Source organism: Mytilus galloprovincialis, chromosome 6, assembly GCF_965363235.1.
Source record: "Mytilus galloprovincialis chromosome 6, xbMytGall1.hap1.1, whole genome shotgun sequence".
Classification (NCBI taxonomy): Eukaryota; Metazoa; Mollusca; class Bivalvia; order Mytilida; family Mytilidae; genus Mytilus; species Mytilus galloprovincialis.
Genome location: NC_134843.1, coordinates 9,990,361 through 10,014,283, shown reverse-complemented (window position 1 = coordinate 10,014,283; position 23,923 = coordinate 9,990,361). Strand labels below are relative to the sequence as shown.

Below are 23,923 nucleotides of genomic sequence, written 5' to 3'. Positions count from 1 at the left end.
AAAAAATAAATGACAGTTATGAAATGTTTTATTGAGGCCATGTGGTTGGATGGTTATTGTGGAAGATTAACCTTCTTTTAGAATTCTCCTTTTGATTCACAACTGTGTGCTTGTATGGAAGTTGCTATATTTAATGGATTCGTATTCATAGTGAAGAAACATCCCATAGGGGCTTTCAATAGTAATTTCATTAGTTTTTACAAAAAAATCAAAGCATGACAGCAGTATAATTCTTTCTAAAGTGCATCTTCTCAGCTTGCGATTTATATTTGGTCCAGTGGTACATCAATACAAAATCCTATTTAAAATTGTTGTCACACAATTTAATTACGACTCAACCAGACTCTTAATAAAAGTATCTCAAAAGAGGATATGATTATGCAAATGTAACATCAAAAGAATTTGTAATTAGTTTTTCATAAATATTCCCTTATTAAAAGGTTACTCAATATCCATACCCAGTCAAGTTATGAATAAAATTACTGCTATCATTTATTAATGATTTGATGTGATAAGTGACCATTGTCCGAATGGCCAGCTGGTGTGGACATATGGAACCACATTAACTCCCTGTCCCTGGAGTGATGTCAAGTGTACATTAGCAGTGGTCATTATATCATCAATGACAGAAAGTCAACTTAATCTCCTTAATATAAACATCAATAGGAGGCTTGTTCACTTGTACAATTCTAATTTTTAGTGAAATCACATTTAAAGCTGGTCAGTTAATTGAAACTTTGAAATGTTGCCTGCTATAAATATAAAGATAATATACATGTATGAACTTTTGTATCTATACATGTACATCTATTCATACATGCTGATAAATATTCTGTATTCATGCATTTGAATAATATTCAATTGATGAGAAATGAACTTTAAAAAAAAAATTGACAATAGTAAAAACAAATAAATTTGTCAAAATATATGATAGTTCTCAGTATAATATTCAAATATGTAACAAAAAAAAGCCCATCTGAACATAGTTAAATTGATTTTCTTAGAGCTTCATTTCAAATTGATAAAACAACTGTTTAAGACAATTAATAAATTGTGTATATAATTATTCTCTTTAGATCTTTCATCTTTAAATTGAAATATATCAAAAATATTTTTTTTGTATAATAAGTAATTCATTTCTTATACAAACATATATTTTTTCTGCATCAACAAATATTACAAATTCTATTTCAGCCATTAACATTATTAATATAGGTGAATTTAATAGTGTATAGAAATTTATTTAAAATAAAAAATTGGATAAATATTGAACTTTTCCATCATATTATAGATTAGGACAGAGTTGTTTGTTCAAAGATCAATTTTGATTCTATAGTTTGTGTATATAAGGGATTTCAACAAAACCTTACAGCCTGGCACTACAGGGTTACAGTCGGAAATACAGGATGGAATTACTTCAAAATGTTTATTTTCTGGATTAAATATAAATATGGGATGCAGGGAATTTTAGAGAAGTGGTTAGGAGGGAAATAGGATTTTATTAATTGAAATAAATTATTGACAATAGGAATTTTCTTTAAAAATGATAACAGTGTTAGGGAGGGGTAAGAGGTTCTATAGGAAGTAGTCACTTGTAAATGTTGATATTTTAGATTTTAAACTTATAATTGTACTTGAATTAATTCTAAGTAGCATTATACAGATGTCATTTTAAAAAAAACTGAATGAAGACAGTAATAAGCAACATACAGGACATATGCCATGCAGTAATTTTGACCATCAGATGCCAAAATTTTGGGTAATTTAGAATAAGGTCACGATTAAACCAATAACAGTTATAGTGTTGAAATGAAATTATTTACAAAAATCTGATGATTGCCCAATATAAGGATGTTATTGCTGAAAGCATTGTTAAGACCATCTCTATACTGCTATGTAGTCTTATTAGCATGGTTAGTATTGGTTTGTACATATAATTTTCAATGTTAAGCCCATACATGTATTTGTTTTGTTTTATAAATTGTTGGCATTCTGATTCCTTGTCATATTACAAAACAAAACCATTTTTAAATCCAGGATTATACTATCCCCCCAGTTTTCATGTAGGTGTTTTACACCCTGCCTTACTATTCTTCAAGTTTCCTGTAAGTTTTAGCGGGTTTTTGCCAAGTTTACATATTTTTTCAGCAATGCTTTCATAAAGTTATTAAGAATCATGTCTAAATAGGTGTTTTTACAGCGGAGTTATAGATTATCTCAGCATGAATCTTAAAGGGTTCTGGTTCTAATGACATCTTAAACGATTACATCTGGGGTTCGTAAACAGGAATTTCATAACAATAAATTGAGAACAGGATGTAATTTGTGTTTCTCTGTTTTGTGAACCAGCATTCGCAAGGTTAATGTGCATTGTTTGTAATAAAGTGTGCACCAATTCTTTCCTGGAGTTAGATAGAAATAGAAACAATTAAAGTGATAAGTGCTTGGATTAATATGTCTAATGTACATGTCTAATCTATTTCATTTTGTCAAGTTAAGCTTGGAATCGTAATTGTGTAATGCTGTTTTCTCCAAAAACATATTTTAAGAATAATGATTCATTGTAAAGATTGTAACCATCTTCATAGCATACCAAAAAAGAAACATTTCTAGAAGAGATTACCATTTCAAAATTCACCATTTCAAAATTCAAATTCTTTTTAAACTAATTGTTCACGTTTGGAATTGGTAGTTCCAAAAGCGTAAATCTTGAAGAAGGAATTTGAATGTATCTGGTACTGGGTACCCCAGTTGCTTTAATTGTTATGTAACAGTAATGTATTCATGTTTCATCCTCTTAACTTTTGACTTTCTAATTCTATCAAAGACACAGTTACATATCAAGCATGGTGCTTAGCATCTTCAACAAATATACTTGAGTCTTCTATGAGAAATGTATGATGTGGCAGTTTTTTTAAGGCCCTCTTTGGTGTTGATGTTTTTGAGTATTTTATATACATGTATCGGTACTTTGCTTTTCAAATTCTTGGTCTCCTTCATTCTTATTTAATGTTTTATTCAGAAAACATTTATGATCACTTCAATCAGGATTCAGTTCCATATTATCTATTTTTAATTATAACTCATTTTGAATGGAAGTCAAAGAACTCAAGCTACATTCTATTGTGTTTTTCCCAGCATATATATCATTGCACATCTGCTAGTTGTGTTCTAGTATGTGCTTTGAGGGTCAAAAGGGCAGTAGATTATTTGCATGTAATGTGTAAGCAATTAGACAAGAAAAAGGATTTAGTATGAAATAAGACATTGTTTTGTCATGGTATGTATGGGACAGTGTAATGGTTTGTTGATTCTTTGTGACATACTCATTTGTTTTCTCAATCATACATTAGCAAAGACCCATCAAAACAACATTTGATACAAAAATTTAACAATACTTTTAGATATTTGGATGATATATTGGCTCTAAATAATGACGACTTCAGTATGTATACTAAAGAAATTTATCCTGTAGAACTTACTTTAAATAAAGCTAATGATAACAATGACCACTGCCCTTTCCTCGATCTTGATATCTATATCATAAACAGGAAGCTTAATACAAAAATTTATGATAAAAGAGATGATTTTTCATTTCCTATTGTTAATTATCCATTTTTAGATGGTGACGTTCCCTTGTCACCATCTTATGGTGTTTATATATCTCAACTTGTACGATTCGCTCGTGTATGTAACAATGTATTAGATTTTAGCGAGAGAAATTTATGTATTACTGAAAAATTATTACACCAGGGTTTTCGATATCACAAACTGGTCAAAACATTTACTAAATTTTATCACCGGTATAAGGAAATAATTCGTAAATATAACTCAACATGCAGACATCTTATACGTTCAGGTATTTCACATCCAAAATTTTATGGAAATATTCTTTATAAAGCACAAAAATGTCAGTATTCTCCTCAGAAACTAACAAAACCTTTAAATAGACTTATTAAAAGGGGATATAGTTACGATACTGTTGTCAGGTCATTAAAGATTGCATATTTTGGCTTTAACATTGATTCACTGATAGGGTCTTTGCATCGGAACTAAACACATTTATTTCTAAAAAAACAGTTGTTGGCATGACACGGGTTATGTTCTTCTCATATATTTTATGATAGTATGATACTAAACCCCTAACGGGAGGGATTGTACCTGATATTCATATGATGAAGACATAATCTTTCAATCAGTTTAATTGAGGTCTGGAGCTGGCATGTCAGTTAACTGCTAGTAGTCTGTTGTTATTTATGTATTATTGTCATTTTATTTATTTTCTTTTGTTACATCTTTTGACATCAGACTCGGTCTTCTCTTGAACTGAATTTTAATGTGCGTATTGTTATTCTTTTACTTTTCTACATTGGCTAGAGGTATAGGGGGAGGGTTGAGATCTCATAAACATGTTTAACCCCGCCGCAATTTTGCGCCTGTCCCAAGTCAGGAGCCTCTGGCCTTTGTTAGTCTTGTATGATTTTAATTTTTAGTTTCTTGTGTATAATTCGGAGTTTAGTATGACGTCCATTATCACTGTACTATTATGCATATTTTAGGGGCCAGCTGAAGGACACCTACGGGTGCGGGAATTCTCGCTACATTGAAGACCCATTGGTTGCCTTCGGCTGTTGTTTGCTCTATGGTCGGGTGGTTGTCGCTTTGACATATTCACCATTTCCTTTCTCAATTTTATCTCACAATAGTTAGGAAGAGATATTCATAATACATCCATAATGTTAAGGGACTATAAAACATCTATTTTGTTTAGAGACTATAAAACATCTATTTTCTTTAGAGACTATATACTTAATTTGTTTTCTCAATGATCATGATGTCACACAATAGTTATGAAGAGATATTTATAATACATCTATATTGTTTAGAGACTATATAACATCTATTTTGTTTAGAGACTATATACTTATCTTCTGTCTCATCAGATATATATATATTGTTTACAGACTATATAGTTAACTTATTTCTTGTCAGACAAATCATTTTCGTGTTTGATCCTTAAGGATATAAAAAGATATAATGCAATTTTTACGTGGACATTTATTGCTTTCTCTTCTTGCACAGATGTACAGTATATTGAGTAGTCATAGAAAACGATACTAAATTGTTGGCTTGAAAACAGTACAGAAAAGAAGTTGAAGTCAGCACTCTTCACATGAAACATACCTTTTGCTCTTTTGATCTTTGAGTGCTTTCATATTCTACATTTTTTGTCTATTTTGATTTTTTTCTAAGATGTATGTTTTTTCTCAGTTTGAAATAAAGGTACTCAGGTTTGCCCTCTTAAAACTTGGCTTATAATTGAATTGTAGTGAAAACTGGATATTGAATTTAATTAACACCGCTTAAAATATTCTATTTCATACTTATCTGGTGATTAAAGCATCACTTTTATTTCTAAAATATCCTAAACCATCATATTTGATATATGTTTAAACAATTGTTTGTTGAAAGTATCAACTATTTGAGCTTGTCTAGATTAAGATTATCTGTATAGGACATGTTTCAGGGTGACAGGGCTTTTCTTAAGGATTTAGCTACATTTGATAGCAAATTAGTGCAGGGGTGAAAGATATTATGACCCAAAATGAAAGTGATGTAAACAATGTGTCCATTATGTCATGTGACATTAAGACTGCCAAAGGTGTAAGGCAATTTTGGACCACATGGGGAGGAATGTAATGTAAACATTGTATACATGTTTCTCCTGCTTTTTGTATTTACAAGTGAGTGAAGTCAGTTTATACACTATTTTCCTGTTGTTAGGAATCTTTTTGTTACAGGGTACATTGTTGACCATGAAGTAGGGGTTTCTCTGTGGGAGACGGGCTCCACTTTTCTTTTCTGTAGGGTTATGGTAACTTGATTTAATTTATGCAGTTTGTACTGGTATTGTTGTCAGATTTCTGTCACTTGATATCCTTGATTCATTTGTGTATTTAAAATATGGACAAGAATCATTTTTCGCTGGTCTATTCTTTCTGTAATTTATGAGGTTTTACACCATTAAGATTCTGTCTGTATTGAAACTAGAGAGATTCATTTCTTGTCAATTTTGTAATATAACTGAATTGGATCATTGTAATAGTATCTTCACATCATGTACATTGTACCGGTACATTTCATGCCAACACTGATTTTATCCTGTAATATATCTAGAAAAGGTCCAAACTCACATACCTGGTAATGGCCTAATACATACTTGCATGTATAGTTTCATTTTCAAAATGTTTAATGGAGTAAATTGTACAGTTGATGCAATCAAACTCGCTTTACTAGCTAATAAATTAAGCAAGTACATACATTATAAAAAAGAAGATGTGGTATGATTGCCAATGAGACAACTATCCACAAAAGACCAAAATGACACAGACATTAACAACTATAGGTCACTGTAGGGCCTTCAACAATGAGCAAAGCCCATACCGCATAGTCAGCTATAAAAGGCCCTGATAAGACAATGTAAAACAAATCAAACGAGAAAACTAACGGCCTTAATTATGTAAAAAAAAAAATGAACGAAAAACAAATATATAACACATAAACATACAACAACCACTGAATTACAGGCATTTCATTTGGCATCTTATATCATAAAGTCTATATGATTTAAGTGACCAAAAAAAAAAGAAGAGAACAATAAGTCAACAAAACAGTTCACTGAAGGCTACCGATAAACATTCAGAACAATGCTGTTCCCATTTAAAACTGGACATTTACTCTTGAATTTGAACGAGTCAGTCATTCCTACTCCAATTCATAGTGATGTAAACAAGACAAAACATGAGTTAATCACTATTACTCTATGAGAATGTATAATGGTATTATTAAACATATATTGATGTACATGTAGGCAAATGAAAATGTTATCTTTAGTTAAATGCATCTGTTAAACAAATGTTAGATATTTTAGTTTTATTCAGAAATCATGCACAGTAAGAGCCATCAATCTTGATTTTATGTATACCTATAGAGAATTTGAACATTGTGCAGTCATTACAGTTACAAATGATATTGCATTTGACATACAGAAAGAAATGATATACAGAAATGCAATAATGGATGCAATTAAAGTAAAAAGATTTATTGGATAAAAGTCTTGAAGCACTGAAGTCCAACAGTAAGATGTATCCAAACATCAACAGACCTTTTGTTTGGTTGGGAGGATAGAAGATAGATTGTAAAAGTGAAAAAATAGTTACTACATTGCATATCAAATAAGCAAATGATAGGTCAGCATGGACAGATATTGTCAGACTTTACATAAATTCAGCCGTTATCCATCCTACATTTGTACAGGTATTGAAATTTTCCATCTACTGTAGCAAAGAAAGGCATTTACAATCTTAGTATTCTACCCACTTATAGTTGTATATTTTCAATTTGCTTTGTTTTTTTACACTAATATTTTAGCCTGTAATTTTCCTTTTAAGAGCTTTCTTCATGTTTTACTTGTGTTTTATTGCAGAAAATCTTAAGACCACATCCTTTCTTATAACATGAACATATTGACTTAACAATACTGCCTTAATGTAAAATGGCTGAAATAAGAGTTCAATTAGGTCATCTAAGTAAACTTTATGGTGAAAATTGCATTAAAATCCTGGTTGTTTCTTAATAAAATATTTCAGAATGGCCATATTGCATGTGAAAGAGTCGTAGTCGTCAATAGATTCCTTGTTAAAGCTATCTGAGATGGGCCTCCGATAAAGATCTTGTTCAGAAGAAAACATCATTACCTATTGGCAATCAATACCAAATAAAAATTGGCAACTGTAGATTCTAGTAGGACAGAGAATTGAATGCAAGGAAAATTACATTGAGGAGATACATTTATCATTGACATTTATCATTGGGAAAATAGGATCTAGTTTGTTTAATAGTCTCTATTGGTATAAATCAAGACCGTTTTATTAGTTTATAGGTTTTTCATATTAATTTAAGTCATTCAGCCATTCAACTTTGTTCCTTTCTTATATAAATTGCTTATCAGCTACCAGATCTATACTTGACATTCAACCTGTTTTGTTATGTGAGATGAAAGGCTAAAAATAAATGGAATTTTTAGTGTAATGTTTAGAGAAAATTAGTTTGAAAGTTGGACATTTACAATTTTTGTTTTGTGTTAGGATAAATGTGTAAAGCTATAAATTTTTCGTAATGTAGAGTTATAAACCCTATTGTTTACTGTACAAAGCTATGAAAAAGAATCTATATATAGTCTTGATAGTTTCTGTTAAATCTTATTACAACTTTCATTAACCAATAGAAACTGACTTTTTGTTATTTTTGTCATATGGTTGCTGTCTCTTTGAGGTTAACCCCATATCTCTATGTTTTCATATTAATTGTTAGATTTCAAGCTTGTGTGAAAATCAAAAGATGTTTTAACTTGTTACAACACAATGTGGTATGTACATTTTGAGGTTTCAGAGTACGGTTTTGCTTGCTGATTTTTCACCATGTTTACATCTTCAGAATCTTGACTGTTTATCAGAGGGAAAATATTCATTAGTTTATTAATGTGTCATGTTAAATCATTATAGTATGTTTTACAACTAGTCTTCTGGGTTTTAAATTTAGTTTTGTTCCCTGATTGATAAAACAAACTTTATATTAAAAATCATCCTTGAGGCATACTAAGTTTCATGTAATAACAAGAATTTGATGAGCAAAATATCTGGAGAAAAGTGAGAAATATAGCTGACCTTCCGTTAGGCACATTTCTCTTGGTGAAAAAGAAAGTAATTTTTGAAGTTTGTTCCTTGAATTTATTTCTCAAGCTGTTGAAATAAGTCTGTTAACTAACACTGTGATAAACTAAATCTGTTCTTGTAGGAAAATGTAAAATATGAACATGAATGAAAAGTGGGAAGTGGTCGAACCCTGTTATCTATCTCTTCTAGTTCTGAGGTGTAAGGTAGTCCTAGATCAACTGAATTATTGGGGTAAGAAGAGGTTTTGCTCATAAAAGGAATAAAATCCCCCAAAGAAAAACGTCTTTAATAAAAGATACTTGTAACTTAAAGTTTTCAAAAAAGAAATTGGTTAAGTGCCTTTCCCCCAAACTAAAGCAAACAAACAATCTATTAGGTACATAGCCATTATGACATAAGTTAGTTAATATCATTTGTACGAAAACAGAATCAATCCCTGCTTATTCTTTACAGAACTTTAATTCACTTACTCACCGTAGAGTGGGCTTTCATTGACTGTACTTATTGTAATAACAGCTAATGATATATATGTCTGTAGAAAGTACTTAAAACTAAATACGGTATTAAAGATATGTAAATTAAATGTATTTTTCATGTAAAATTGACCCTTGATGTGGTTATTTCATTCAGTGGTTGGTCCATGCATGAAAATGCACAAAATATGGTTTTACATCAAAATTTATTATAACTCTTTCCTCTACAGGACAACGTTTCGTAACCGATACCTAATCCTTTTATACATGGTTTACAAAGTTTATGTAAATTAAATGTATTTATGATGTGAAATGACCGATTTCATACAGAAGCAAATGTTAAAGTCGATATTTTATGATAGTTACAAAGTGGCTACAATGCGTCGTTTATACAATCATATATAATTAAAAGCGTATCAAATTCTTCAAATTTTAACGAAATAACACCTGTAATTTGTTTTATAGATCTTTAAATCTGATCGTTAAGAACAACAAAGAGTCATGTATTCGTCAATGATCAGGTATCACTATACTAATTAATCTGATACCTCTCGTAAGTAGTTTAATAGTCAAGTAAGTTTCAAATAATATCATACAAATTTCATACGTGGGTCCATGGCCAATTTGTGGTTCTATAAACGAACACATACAACTTTATTTTCGTTGTTTCTCTTGTAAACGATCAAATTATTTTTATGAATCACTCGGGTATAATGTACCAGGGTACGTAAATCTTAATTCTTTTGATCGTGTTAATCGTTTCAGTCCAATAAGGTAGTGTCAAGTGGAGCAATAATTCGTAACAACTCAGAATCTAGGTATTTAAAAGGTAAAGCAGTTTACATTTGTCTGGTACTACGGAGTGAGTCTGGAGAGGGATTCTTTCATGTGCTTTTTAAGTCAATTATAAATGCATGGAAACCGAGTGCTAAATAAATAGAACTAGTGCAAAGTCAAACATTAAAGTAACGAGAGTAAAAATCAAAGGTAAAGGGAAGTTGCTTTAGTATAATGACGAAACACAGTAAATAAGGTTTGAAGACATGACATAATGGGTGTGTCCGGGGGTTTTCAAACAAATTGTTTTATGGCGAGTTACCTTGTGATCTATGGAACTTCAATCTAACAAAATGTTACTTAATATTCAGAAATGTTAGTCTCTTTTTGTACATGTGTAATAGTTAACAAAAAACACTGGAGTCAATATAGCAGAAATGTGGTTCTAATTATCAAGTGAAAACAGATAATTGAAGAAAGAATTGACAGTGAATTTTTGAAGATAGATTTATACAAAGCTATTTTGCTTTCTGTGCCAAGATTTTATGATTTAAACAATTTACTTGTGGGTGAAAACACTAAGCAGTAAAATAGTTGAAAATAACCATTAATGCCAAATAAAGTGACTTTAAGTTGACTTGAAATCAATATTTTACTAGAAGTAGAGTTGATTAACACCCTGTGAACATGGATTTTAAAGACAGTTATTAAGATATGTCATATTTGTCAAGGACTATTTATCTTTTATATGTCTGAAGGTTTTAACTGTTTTATTGGCTTTTGCTCATTGTTTTATACAATTTATACCTTAAAAGAGTACTCAGAAGTGCTTCAAAGTCATGATGTCATCCTGTTATTTATGACTGAGTGGTTGTCTTTTCTGTTTTGATATAAAGTGTACATGTACACTCTGTGTTTTTAAGTATAAGCTGTTTCAGCATGTTCAGTAGAGTTGGATTTTAGTCAGCCAGAAAACTCATCAAAGTTTCCTGGCTGAGACTGCTTAATTAGTCCACCAGACAGGTATTTTGAAGACCCATTGGTGGCCTTCGGCTGTTTTCTGTTCATTGGTTGCGTTGTTGTCTCTTTGACATATTCCCCATTTACATTCTCAATTTTATGTGTTGTATGGTGAAAGCATTTGGTGCTTATTTTTAAGTTGAAATATTACAAGATGATTGGACATTAAACTGTGCTCTGCACTCTGCACATACATTATGTACAATGCAGTCCTCAAAACAATACACAAAAATTCCCTTACATGTATATTAATTAGTCCTAGATAAAATTTGGCATGACAGATCTGAGTTTTTGGTCCACTTCAATGGTGTAAATAAAAGCCTTTATAACATATGAAGTAAGCTTTATGTTAAAGTGTATTAGATTTTTGTACTATTCTTTTATCAAAGACAACAATGGTATAGTAAATATTTGATTTATTAGAATCTTAGATGCCAAGCTTACTTTGAATTATGTTACCCTTAAAGGAAAACTCAACTTCAAAGTTTGTCAAGAATCGGAGAGTAAATATTAGATATATGATTCTTAAAATCTTTCAAGGATTAATAAATTAAAATTCAAAAATATAAAGATATCATAGCATAAATTACAATGAAATGAATCGTTGTGGACAGATTTCATGTTTACTTTCGATAATTATTTCGGGCTCCATGTTAGTTTGAGACGACATGGTAATTCACTTTTCAAGTGTCAAGATTTATGAAGAATTTGAATAGATCATGATTTAGCAATACTTAATGGAAGTTTTTTCGATTGTGTGTGTATTGAATGTACACGCCAAAGCAGGAACTTTCCCATTGATTTATTATGTAAGGATTTCTTTTGTTCAAAGTTAACTTTTGGTTGTCTTTTCATCCTGGTTCAGCTTTAACCTTGAGTTGTCTTTTTATCCTGAAATTGCATAAATAATGGTACTGTGTAACTTTTAAGGGATATTTTTGTGGTTGCTATACTTTTATGTACAAATTTTTATTTTTTATTTACGAAACGTTGGGACTCCTAAAATAATTATGACATTTAGAAATTGACCGGATTTCTTGAAAGGAGTAGAAAGTTTGCTAACAAGGTGTTTCTCATGCCAGTGATATATTTATTCATTCATTTTCATCTGAAATTAAATTTCTAAATGTTTGTTGTTGTGTATTTTGTTCAAACAAACTTCTTACATAAGTGGTATTAAAGTTAGATATGACACTACATCGTGTTTCTAACTGTGTTTGTATAGTCATGTTTAGTCAGTTACAAGTATATCAATATATATATGCTCTTGTTTCAGTATAAATCGGACTACATTTCACTTGACTCTCAACATGAACAAAAACTTACAGTTTTTCTGTTATATTTCATTACATATAAAGGTACTATAGAATCTATTGTCACCATTTTCAATATTTGTATAACTGTCAACTTTAATTTGAATATTGTAACAGTCCGGGTGATTCATTAAAATTGGAATTTTAATAATAAGTATTTGTTGTTAAAGTTCATTAAATGGAAATTAAAGTAAGTGTGAAAAATGTTTAAAATAAGTATAAAAAAATCGTAGTTTTGAAATGTGAATACTAGTTTTCATTTGGTTATAGAGTTTTAAAACAACATGGCATTGAAACAACAAACAATAAATTTCACAGTTTGTAATCTCTGATTGTAAAAATGACAAGTTTTTTGTAAATATTATATAAAAACAAACATATATCTAGAGGCATACAGATAATCCTATGAATTTTCACAGTTGTGAGTTCTTAATAAAGAAATCAGCCACAGGGTGGCTTGATAGTGGCATTGATGCATGAGAGTTGGGGAACACTGGCAAGTTAATGTTTAATGTTTTACCTAAAAGGGCTGTTTACCTGTAATTAACTACCTTTGAACTATGTACATTGATGGACAGGTTAGGTAATTCTTACACCTTGGTTGGTTTAATACAACTTGTTATTTTGTTTTTTTAAAGTTGATGTCAGGTTTTGCTTGAAGCCCTCTTGTTAGTTGTAAAATGACACAATGTATAATTCTTATTATCTGGATAAGATCTTAATGGATTTGAAGGTGCTGTTTTATTCTTATTTAACACAGGAGGTTTCTGTACCTAGATCTAAGGTGTGCAGCCATTTGCTTCACTTCTGAAGGAGAGACAATTACCTCTCTGTTGGATGCTAGTTAACATTGCTTGCTCAGTATTGTGTAGAGTTCTGCCACATTACAAATCAAAGATTAGTCAATATATTTACCAGTTCAAATATTTACATTTCTTCAACTTTTGTAATCTTTATCAGAAAAAAAATGAATTTTAAGAAGATCACAATACTACAGGCATGACAGGGGTATCTGAAAATATGATATATTTACTGATCAATTATTGTTTGCTTAAAGTCCAGTGGCAAATATTTCATTCATTATCATGCTAAACCATAAGTTGAAGCATTGTAGACGACATATTTGCAAATAAAGAAAATTTAAAAAAGGGGGGGGCGGGGCGGGGGGGGGGGGGGGGGGGGGGGGGGGGGGGGGGTGTGATAATACACTTAGCTGTTTTATCACAAATTAATTTTAACCGATTCATTTTCTTAATATTTGTTGTTGCCATGTTTCTTTCAGCTTTAGTTTGTATTGATCATTTCCCTTGGAATGACAAAGCTTTATTGTTGCAGGCAGTTGGTTAAAATAATTATGTCATGCTCATCTTGTCTCCCTCTAACAAATATCTCAGATAATTTCAGACTTAAACATCCCAGACAGAAAGTCCAGCTTACACATTAAGACAAATTGATCTGGCAGATTTTATAGATATAATAGTAAAGAAGTGCCAGAAAAAATATTGCTGAATTTTTGTGTGATAAATGCTGATGGTATTATAGTGTGATAAATACAGACATGTTATACGTGAATCGTTAATCGGTCAAGGCCTCAATACCACTTAATCTATAAAACCATTTTCTTAATTCTTTTTTTAGTATAAAAGTTTGTGTTGGGAGTTATTAAAAAATCAATATCTGCAGAAAGCAAACTTATATGTTGTGATGTTTGAACTCATATTTTGATCAGCCACTCTTGTTTTCTAACCAGTTTTGAAAATTTGCTGATCACTCTAAAATTCAATTCTAATTTCAATTAATCTTCAAAGAAAGTTTCACATAAAAGGGTAGAAAATGAATTACCCACTGTTAAGTCATTTTCTATTGACAAACTCAAATATCTTATTTCTTTAATTTTTGTAAGGTAAACATACAATACAAATCCCCGCCTCCCTGTGGTGAGCTTAGGCACAGGATATATACTAAATGATCTTTACTATTTAATAGCTAATGTTATGCATCAACAGAATCAGTCGTTGGTTATTGAGGTCGAAATCATTAAAGATATACCCCTTTATGAATGAGAACAGTTTTTTCTATAACATTAGTTTATAACAAAGGCAGAGTACTTTATAGAAATGGTATAGGTTATTGTGTGTTATAATTGGATTTAGTTTTCACAAGTACCTTATCCTAGGGGATTACGTGTGCCGGAGTATTTAAAATCAGGAGACGCAAAGTATTAAGTTTATTGTACGACAACCTGTTCCAAAGTAAAGCTTAAAATTAATAAAAGAGTTCAAGTTGAATTGAAGTTAGGAGAAAACAAAACATTCATATTTCTATAAAAAAAAGAAATCAATGTAATTTTAAATACAAGTGTACATGTTATGTTCAGGGTTTTTAACATCACAATCAATCTTGATATGGATCATTTAATGTATTGATAGACATATAAATTTATTTGTGTTAAAATCTAAATTTGAAATTCATAAGGTTATAAATTTATTTGTGCTCAAATCTAAATTTTAAATTCATAAGGTTTGACTGTTTTCACAAAAGATGCAACAGACCACCAAACACTTATTTTATGTTGAATAAAAGGTCTATAAATCCAGGGCTGTAATAATGAGGCTAATTTTATAGGCCATTATGAAATTCATATTTTCTCAGAGATAGTCATCGGAAATGGTGAGAGTCAAGTATTATGATATATCAGACAAAATTCATAACTTTGTAACATACGATGATTATCATATTTTGTTGAATGCACCTCAAGGGCTCTAACTGCACATAAAAGATAGTATCATTATTATATCACAGATCAACCGATAGGTGTTATTTTAATCAACGTAGTGAAAGCTTCGCTGATTTTCATAGCGAGTAATGAAAACTGAACATTTCACACTACAGATTTTGTAATTTCTTAAATGATTTTTGTACATCAAAGCTATGCTTCTAAACTGTTAATAACTTAACAGTCAAAGGTGAAGTAAAAAGATGGCGAAGCTTTTATACTTATCTTTGCTGTGATGCTTGAAGCGTATTATGAAATATGACACAAAAAGATGTAGGTTGCTTAAGACGGAAAGGTAAAATGTTAATTTTTGTTCAGTACACGATTGCCTACTTTTCAACCTGAGTGTGAAAAAATGAGAAATGACAAGGTGTTGAAATAGAATAGTTTTTTTTTAACACTGACTGCATTCTATACCTTAATGTAAATTGATTGCCCTGGAGAAAGTTAGAAAGAAATGCACTGAATCCTAGTCATTGATAGTAATCTGTGAATCATTTAAGTGGCGACATCATAATTTTCATATAATTCCTGCATAAAAAGATGAGTGCTCTATAAACGGTTTTATAGGATGCTCAAGTAAATTGTATTTTGTGAAGATCTGATAAAAGTTGTATATCATTGTGAAAACTAGACGATATCAAACAGGATGTAAAGGGTAAATACTACTGGTAAAATACAACCACAAAGTTCACTGGATTTTTAGGGATTTATCCGATTTAATTGTGGGATCGGTAGAATGGAGGGAGGAAATGTAAGGTACAAAGTATGGTGTCATGATATGCTTGTGGCTTTTATGACCAATCTTTCAACTTCTTCTATATACTTGGAGGAAAATTACGGAAATTTTAAAAGTTCAATGTTGACTTGATGTCTTAATTCATGAACAGTGAAATTCATGTTATTTTGTGAAGTGATAGTTAATGACTTGGAAAAGTGAAAGTATCCTTAAAACAATAATAATTTACGTCCCTCCATCCTGCAAAATATTTTATCCCCTCCCCCTTAAAAAGAAATATTTCAATTTGTAAACACATTATTAATGAAGAAGTTTATAACTTTGTAGACCTGACAAGATGTAATCTTAAAGTTCTTGCTGTATTCTGACAGAAGACATTATATACAATCATTGTTTTATTTGCAGGATATGAGATAAAGGACTAAGCAGAAAGCTGATGGGTGTGGGGTATAGATCAGAATGAGGGGCTGTCAGTTTGTTGTACAAACCATTGTCAGTTGGACTATAGTCTGTTTTGGTAAGTTCAACACATTTTTTATGACATAATTATCAGGGGACAAAATAAACTGGACCAGAAGGAAATGTTGCAGTTTATCAGATGCCTTTCTGTGTGTGGGATTAAACATATCTTTTTAATTTATCTGGATGATGCAAATATGCAAAAGGCCATATCTCAACAAGAACATTTATTTTTTTTAAATGATAAAGACGAATATCTAATACTGGAATTTCTCACAGGCTAAATAAATATACAAAATCTTGTGATCAGCAAGTTGTATTTAAAAAGAAATGCAATGTTTTTACCCATTGTGTTATAAACAGTAAACAAGACATTTTTGTATTTTAACAATATGTATGACAATAGAATTGTTTGCTTTTGTTTGTGGTCTTTGGATCTACCTTTTACAATGGTCGGTATTTCACACTTTGGAAATTAAAATACTTATGTCCATATGTACTATCATAATTCTATCTTTATGTATGAAACAGGTTTGGCGTGTGGGAGGTCTGACTATTGTTTTACCTACTTCAAAGGGTCTGAAAATTATGCTCGATATCTGATGCTTACTACAAGTTGTAAGTCTGAACAAAGGACTTATCTTTAACAAAATTAAAACAAGGAGTTTATATAGCCGTTGAAATTAATATGTTCAATAACCTTTCTGCTTGGAAGAAAATTTTATCAAAAAGAAATTAATTCTTAACTCAAACTTAGATCTTTAGCTTTTTGAAAATATATGTTTATTTGATTAAAAGAAAAGGAATAAAGTAATTGAATTTGAAATAATGTTCAGTATGAAATAAAAGTACTGTTATCATACATTATTACATGTAGTTTTGATTATAGTTTGAAATACTGTAAATTCAAAATTATTGCATGCATTTTAAGATTGTGATTTTGTAGTTTTTGACTAAAATGCACTTTTAATTTATGCGATATTGTGAAAAATCCTGTTTAATTCATATAAAAAATTTCAAAATGCAAGTTTAAATTATTGCAATTTTAATCCTTTCACATTTTTTGCAATAATTTCTGAATTTACATTAAAGAAAAAAGAAAAAAATGGCATTTTTATTGAATTCTCTTTGGAATATTTAGAGTTGCAACCTTTGTGTACTTTCCCTGTTTGTTTTAATTTGTTTATGCTGATCTGACCACAGCTGTAACATGTCCAAACACTATCATTGATTCATTTGTAATACAAACATGTACATGACAAAATATTGATAGAACTCAGCAAGCTTCCTTCTAGCTTCATCTCACAAGCTATGCTTGTACATCATTCGTCACTCTGTGATAAGTTAAGTGTACATAATTCCAATCTTTTCTGTTTCAATATGTTTTCTAGGTGTCCTATTGAAGAAAGAACATTGTATCGAATGACAACCTCTTTGACTCATGTCTTTTTGGGAAGAATACGAGTGAATCATAAATAATTGAATTTATATTTTCCGAATCCTGTTGATTCTACATAATTCATTTATCTTGAGATCGTTGAATAAACTCATTGAAATAGCAGTAACTCGGTGCATGACCATAAAAAAAATTGTCAATATTCAATTTATAGCCATAACAGTGGTAGAAAAAAAATCCAGACAATATAAAAAAAACCTATTAAATCAATTGCGTGATACATTTATATTACATTAGATTGCAATAAATTAAATATTCAATGTAAATTGTAAAAAGAAAATGAAATATTTACATCCGTATGTAGTAAATCTAGTTTGTAATTAGCTGGATGCACTTGCAGCGTCTAAACGGCCCATTACATGTATTCATATAATAATAGTTCTCTTTTCAGTCCAATTTAATAATTGTGCAATCGTAACAGACGTTTGAAAAATAATTATTTACCGCAAACCAGACTATTAAACCTTTTGAATAGAAAATTTTATGTAAGTTTGGCATAAAGGGATTGGAAAAAATTGTCAGTCGGTACTTAAATATGTAAATTCAATTTCCCACTTTAATTTTCTTACAGTAAAGGAATAAGTGGTTGTCTTATAAATGTTCTATTTTTTTCAATTTTCCTGTTGTGTTTATAAGAAATCAGCCATTGTGTTATGAAGCTGGTCTTGGACAGATGTTTCTTACCATGTCATCTTATGATTTAGTTTCTATTTATCACCTGATTACAAGTTACTTAGATAAATTCCATCATATTTTGATCAAGGCAGAATAATCCTGATTAAAAATAATTGAAGAAAATATCTTTAGAAAAGAAGAAAAAAAGTGTAGACCAACTTGATACAGCTAAAATCACATCACTACCAGCACAAATAACCACAACCTTTGGTCATTGCAGATGTGTATAGCAACTGTGACCAAATGGTTTTAAAATCTGTTATTTATGTGGAGCAATAGGAAAATTAAAGGTTTATATTGTGGATAGCCTGCTTTTAATCCCAGATTCATAGGTGTCTAGAGTTCCTGTCTTTTAGTTCCTTTAAGGTTACTTGAAGGTTACCCTGAAACATTATTTCGCATTGTTTATCAATTACAGAACACAAAACTTGTGTTACATGTACCTAATGTAATAGACAGGCCACAGGGCAAGTAGGTCGGCAATTTAACCCCTATTTAGGGGAGAGCAAGCTTGTTTAGTTTTTACATGCTTCATATTTGAACAGATAACAAGTGTTTAAAATGGTAAAAACTTCAGGATTATAAACAGTAAGGTTAGGCAAGTGAAAACAAACACTTTTTTTTTTACTTAGATAAAGTATAAAATGCTGTTAGCTATGGCTGCTGATTTAACATCTTAGTTAATTTCTGTTAAGAGGCCATGTTTTGCCAAAGTACATCTGATTTTCCATTGATAAATTCCACCAGAAAGCTCATTTACTAGTTAAACAATAGATTTAGAAGCAATTATAGGACCGGTGTCAGAGATGCCAGTATACTAAATTACTGTGTTCAGGATGTGTTTTATACCAATTAACTACCAAGTGTTATGGGAAAATGGACTTATAACTTCAGGGTCGCTGGGGGATCTACGTCCAAATAAAAACAGAATCTTTCTGAACAATTTGTGTAATGGAAGCTTAAGAGTACTGGATTTGTGAAAGAACAAATTATCCATGATTAGACGGCAACAAAATAGATTTATATTTTCGAAAATTGACAGAAAAGCTTTTACTTGTGGGGCTAATGGATAAATGTTTTGATAAGGTTATTATTAAAGACTGAATTTAATTCCGGACAAACACTGAAAAACAAGAGTGCATTGTCCGTTTATCACTTATGTTAGTCATTTTGGCAGAAACAATTTGTTTATTACTTTATTCTAGGAACAAATTTTCACTATCAGTTGTCTAAATATAGTGTTACAAAATATTAATTTTAAGAAAACACAAAGATTTCAGCTGAATTGTTATGTGTGTTAAATAAGTTTGAAAACACTAAATAGTGGGGAAATTGGGGAAGAAAATAATGTTCACTTGATTTCACTGGAATTATCAACACATTTGAAGTCAACAGCATTCTATCCAAATCAATATCTTCACAATAATTGAGAAACAGCAGAGAATATTGAGAGTGAAGCGAGACTTAATCATCCTAAACTCAATGTGTATTTAACATTTCTCAGAACATAAAAATTTGGCTTTGTTCTGAAAGTTTAATAAATTTGACTCTTTTATTTGTGTTTCGCAATTTACAGAAATAAACCAATTTAAACTTGCAAGCCAAGGATCCATTCATCATAAGCTTGTAATCAGCCCTTTGTCTTGTTGTCACAATTTATTTCACGTCAAACGCACCCGAATGATTCTTCATTCATATAACTGGGTTGTTGTTCCATCCAATGTTTAGAGGTCAAAATAATAGTTATCGATATTACAATAAATGACAAAATTTTCCCATTGTGTTAAATAAAATTGCTCTGGTTGACACAATTGCCTATTATTATTCTATAGCTATAAGGGAGAAAATTGACAAATACCACAACTTTTTCCTATAATAATTTTAATTGAATGTAAGTGTCTATACAAAAATAATGAAGTCTATGAACAATACTTTTGGCATTTAAAGGTTTAGGTATTTACTGGGACAAAAAATGAGCAATGTCTAATGATAGCAATCTAACGCACCTTTATTGAGAAAGTAAGCATGCCCACAAACCACAAATCCTAGTTACCATTAAATACAATACATCAGACAAATTTTGAATTATGATTGGTCCTATTAAGTTATTTAAAGAATAATGATTTGATATGGAGCTGTTATAGATTTATAGAACAATGTAAAGAAAAAATAACATTGGTACAATAGGTATAAATTAAATTCAGATGTTTAAAAAAAAAATATGTATGAGCTAGTCAAAAGGACATGTTATTGGGGTCATACATGCTAATAATATGTGGTATGCTAGAGAATTTTGATACTATGCAGTTTTTAAATATTAAACAAAATACCTGTCTTTTTTTATTGTTGTGACTATCAGATTAAAATTATAGGGTATTATATAATCTTAAAATGTTTGTATGATTTATCTTGTGAAGACATCTTTTTGGTTATATGAGATCTTTGACAGTTGAATGGCTGTGAAATAATTATACGACAAAACAATTGTCACTGAAGGAATAAACAAGTAATTAATTCGCTTGATTTACAGCAGGGGATATGATAAAACTTGGAACAGTAAAACAGGGATAATACAGCAGAGTGTAGAAAATCAGATAAAAAAATTTAAATGCACAAAAGTTTAAAATTTCATTACCCTTAAATGCTGGAAAATATCACTATTAATTTAAATAATAGCCATCTAAATGATATAATTTGTACTAAATTACATAAAATAACTGCAAAATTGCAAATTTATGTTTTTGAATCAATCGTTAAAATCAAAGTTTTAAATTACAGAAATAATTTACGAATACAATTGGATTTTTAAAATGAAAAGTTCATGAAATCCATTGTATAAAAAAACTGTCGCCTTCACCTTAGCACAGGTGGCATAATACCTGCAGTATAGCATTACAAATGTAAAGTAGTCAAAATCTAAGACTATGTTTGTCTACGTAATAAAACTTCTGAAGGTCAAACGTTAAATTTGTCAATGAAGCAAAATATGGTATCATAAATCTTTAATTGGTCATTGACCAGTAACCAGTCCTGGGGGCCCATTATAATTGATGTGTAATGACCGTTGGCTCTATAATGGGTTTATATGGTTCCCTGTACAAACCTTACCTGACTTTCAGGGTTATAGCCCACTTTGTTCCCATACATATCATGTCATGTGATAGTAGAGATAACATTGAACACATACAAAACTTTTATAAAGGTACAAATTACAGAGAGATCGATAACACTTATTTTCTTTTTTGTCCAAATGGATAAATAACAGGTATTATTTAAATCTTCACAAATCACAGGTGTCAAAATGATATTATTGAGTGATCAGCTTAATCATTTGGTTCACAAAACTTTGTAGATTTGTTTGGCAAATATTCAGAAAAATCAGCTGGTTGAAAATATTTACAAATTTTTGAAAGGAGTAGGGGCAATAAGGCCCTTATTTGGCCCAAAAATTACTGCAAATTTAAAAGTTATCATACATATTTTTTAATTACTGTACATTATCTATGGTACAAGGTATTCAGAAAAACAAAACAATTTTGGACATTGAACAAGTTACCATGGCAACAAATTATGACTTAATTTGCATATTTTGTAAAATTTCGTGATTTTCTTTGTTTTTCATCTAATTTTTAAGTATATTTTAGATTGAAAAAGTATGTGCGCACCCAAGAAACAACTTTGTATTTAGTGAGATTTTGTCAATAGTTATAATAAAGCTTCTGTTAAATTATTTTGTTGTTTCTTGGCTGCGCACTATGTTTCCACAACAGGATTAAAGATAGAAAACTGCATAAATTCTGTATTTTTCATTATTTTTGTGAAAACAGTACATATTACTGTGGATTCATTTATTTTCGTGGGTACCAATTTTCGTGGACAGAGGTAAACTTGCATATTCGTGGATATTTAGATTCGTTTAAAATTCACATGCATTCCTTTAGAAAATATGCATTTCGTTGAACATTTAAATTCATTGTTTCCCTGTACCCACGAAATCCACGAAAATTGGTATCCAACGAATATTAATGAATCCACAGTATGACGTAATTGTGACGTCATCACATAAGAATCTTAATGTTTTTCATTGATATTTCTTGACCCTATGCATTTCTAAACATTATGTGCTAATTTGAGAAAGTTATCAAACATATTTTATTTTCTTGGGCCAAAACCAGGCCTTAATGCCCCTACTCCTTTGTACCCTTTGATTAGAGTGTTATATCATTATATATATATATATATATATACCTGTAAGCTCATTCTTTTATTCTGTGCAGGGGCGGATCCAGCCATTTTAAAAGGGGGGGTTCCAACTATATGTCCCCATTCAAATGCATTGATTGGCCCAAAAAAAGGGGGGGGTTCTACCCCCCCACCCCCACCCCCCCTTGGATCCGCCAATGCTGTGATATTCAACTTTCCCAGACTCAATTTCACTATCCCAAGCTGATTGTATTTGATTTAAAAACAAATGAATTTACTTGCAATAGTGAGATTGATCGTTGATTGCTTAGTGTCTAGCGGAAAATAGTTCACTATATAATTAAAAAACATATACATGTACCAAGTTGTTCTCTAATGTGAACTTAGTTTTCTTATTAATTACTTGAGTTATATCGCCAAAATCAACAGCAAAACCAATTGAAAGAAACTTGTTTATGAATAAGTGAATGATTTTATGAGGAATGTCAATTGTTTATATGGTATAAATGGGTAGGAAGGGATTGTCTAATTTACAAGATTATTTCCTCAAGTAGTTTATATTATAGCTTTGATTGCAGGCAGTTTTTTCACCTTTCTTGAATCAGTCGTGTTCAAGTGTCTATCACTACACAAAGTTAGAGTGAGGGCACTTGACAATCACTATCATTACAGCTCTGCTGGAAGTTTATTATTATCATTTATGTCCAAACTTTGACCATTTGATGTGTTATGAGCGTAGTCAGGACAAAAGTCACCTTTGAATGTACCTCTCATGGTCAGTGTCTCTCTGTGTTATAATAATATGATCATCTATGAAGTAGGATTAAGTCATTGTGTCTCTATTGATTGAACTTCCAGTAAATAGTCTCATTTAAGTATCTGGTTAAGACTTTTGTCTCTGGTGTTAAAGGTGGAAAGGACATGTTATGTGGACATTTGACCAGTAAATAAGGTTACATGTGGAGACTAGGTGTAACAGGGCTCCAGACTGCTGGACTCAGGTGTGACCAGGTGACAAAGTGATGCAATCAATCATAGGTGTAAAGTGGTACTATTAAACCAATAGTCTAGTTAATGTTATAAGGTTTTGTAAGATAAATATACTAGTGTTAGAATCATTTGTAAGAAAAATATTTTTATAATACCTTGTAATTTAGATCTTTGAAAGAAATAACAAGTAAATTTAAGACACACTTGACCAGTTTCAGGGGAGTTCTATTTGTATAGGTAGTTTTATACAATCAAAGTTCAAAACTTTCTTGTTTCTTATGGGGATGTTATAATGATGTTTTAAATA

General features: G+C 30.6%; 1 protein-coding gene across 12 annotated transcripts in view; it reads left to right on the top strand.

The window, feature by feature from the left end:
- LOC143078893 (roundabout homolog 1-like) overlaps nt 1–23,923 on the top strand; it is a 118,437-nt gene that overhangs the window by 42,217 nt on the left and 52,297 nt on the right. For 11 of the 12 annotated variants that reach the window (XM_076253923.1, XM_076253933.1, XM_076253931.1 and 8 more), the window contains one exon: nt 16,239–16,350. In XM_076253923.1, the coding sequence (XP_076110038.1) occupies nt 16,293–16,350 (58 nt within the window). In that variant the 5' untranslated portion in view covers nt 16,239–16,292. Of the gene's footprint in view, nt 1–7,298; nt 7,318–16,238; nt 16,351–23,923 lie in introns of those variants that run through there. The other variant, XM_076253924.1, reaches the window with a different exon arrangement.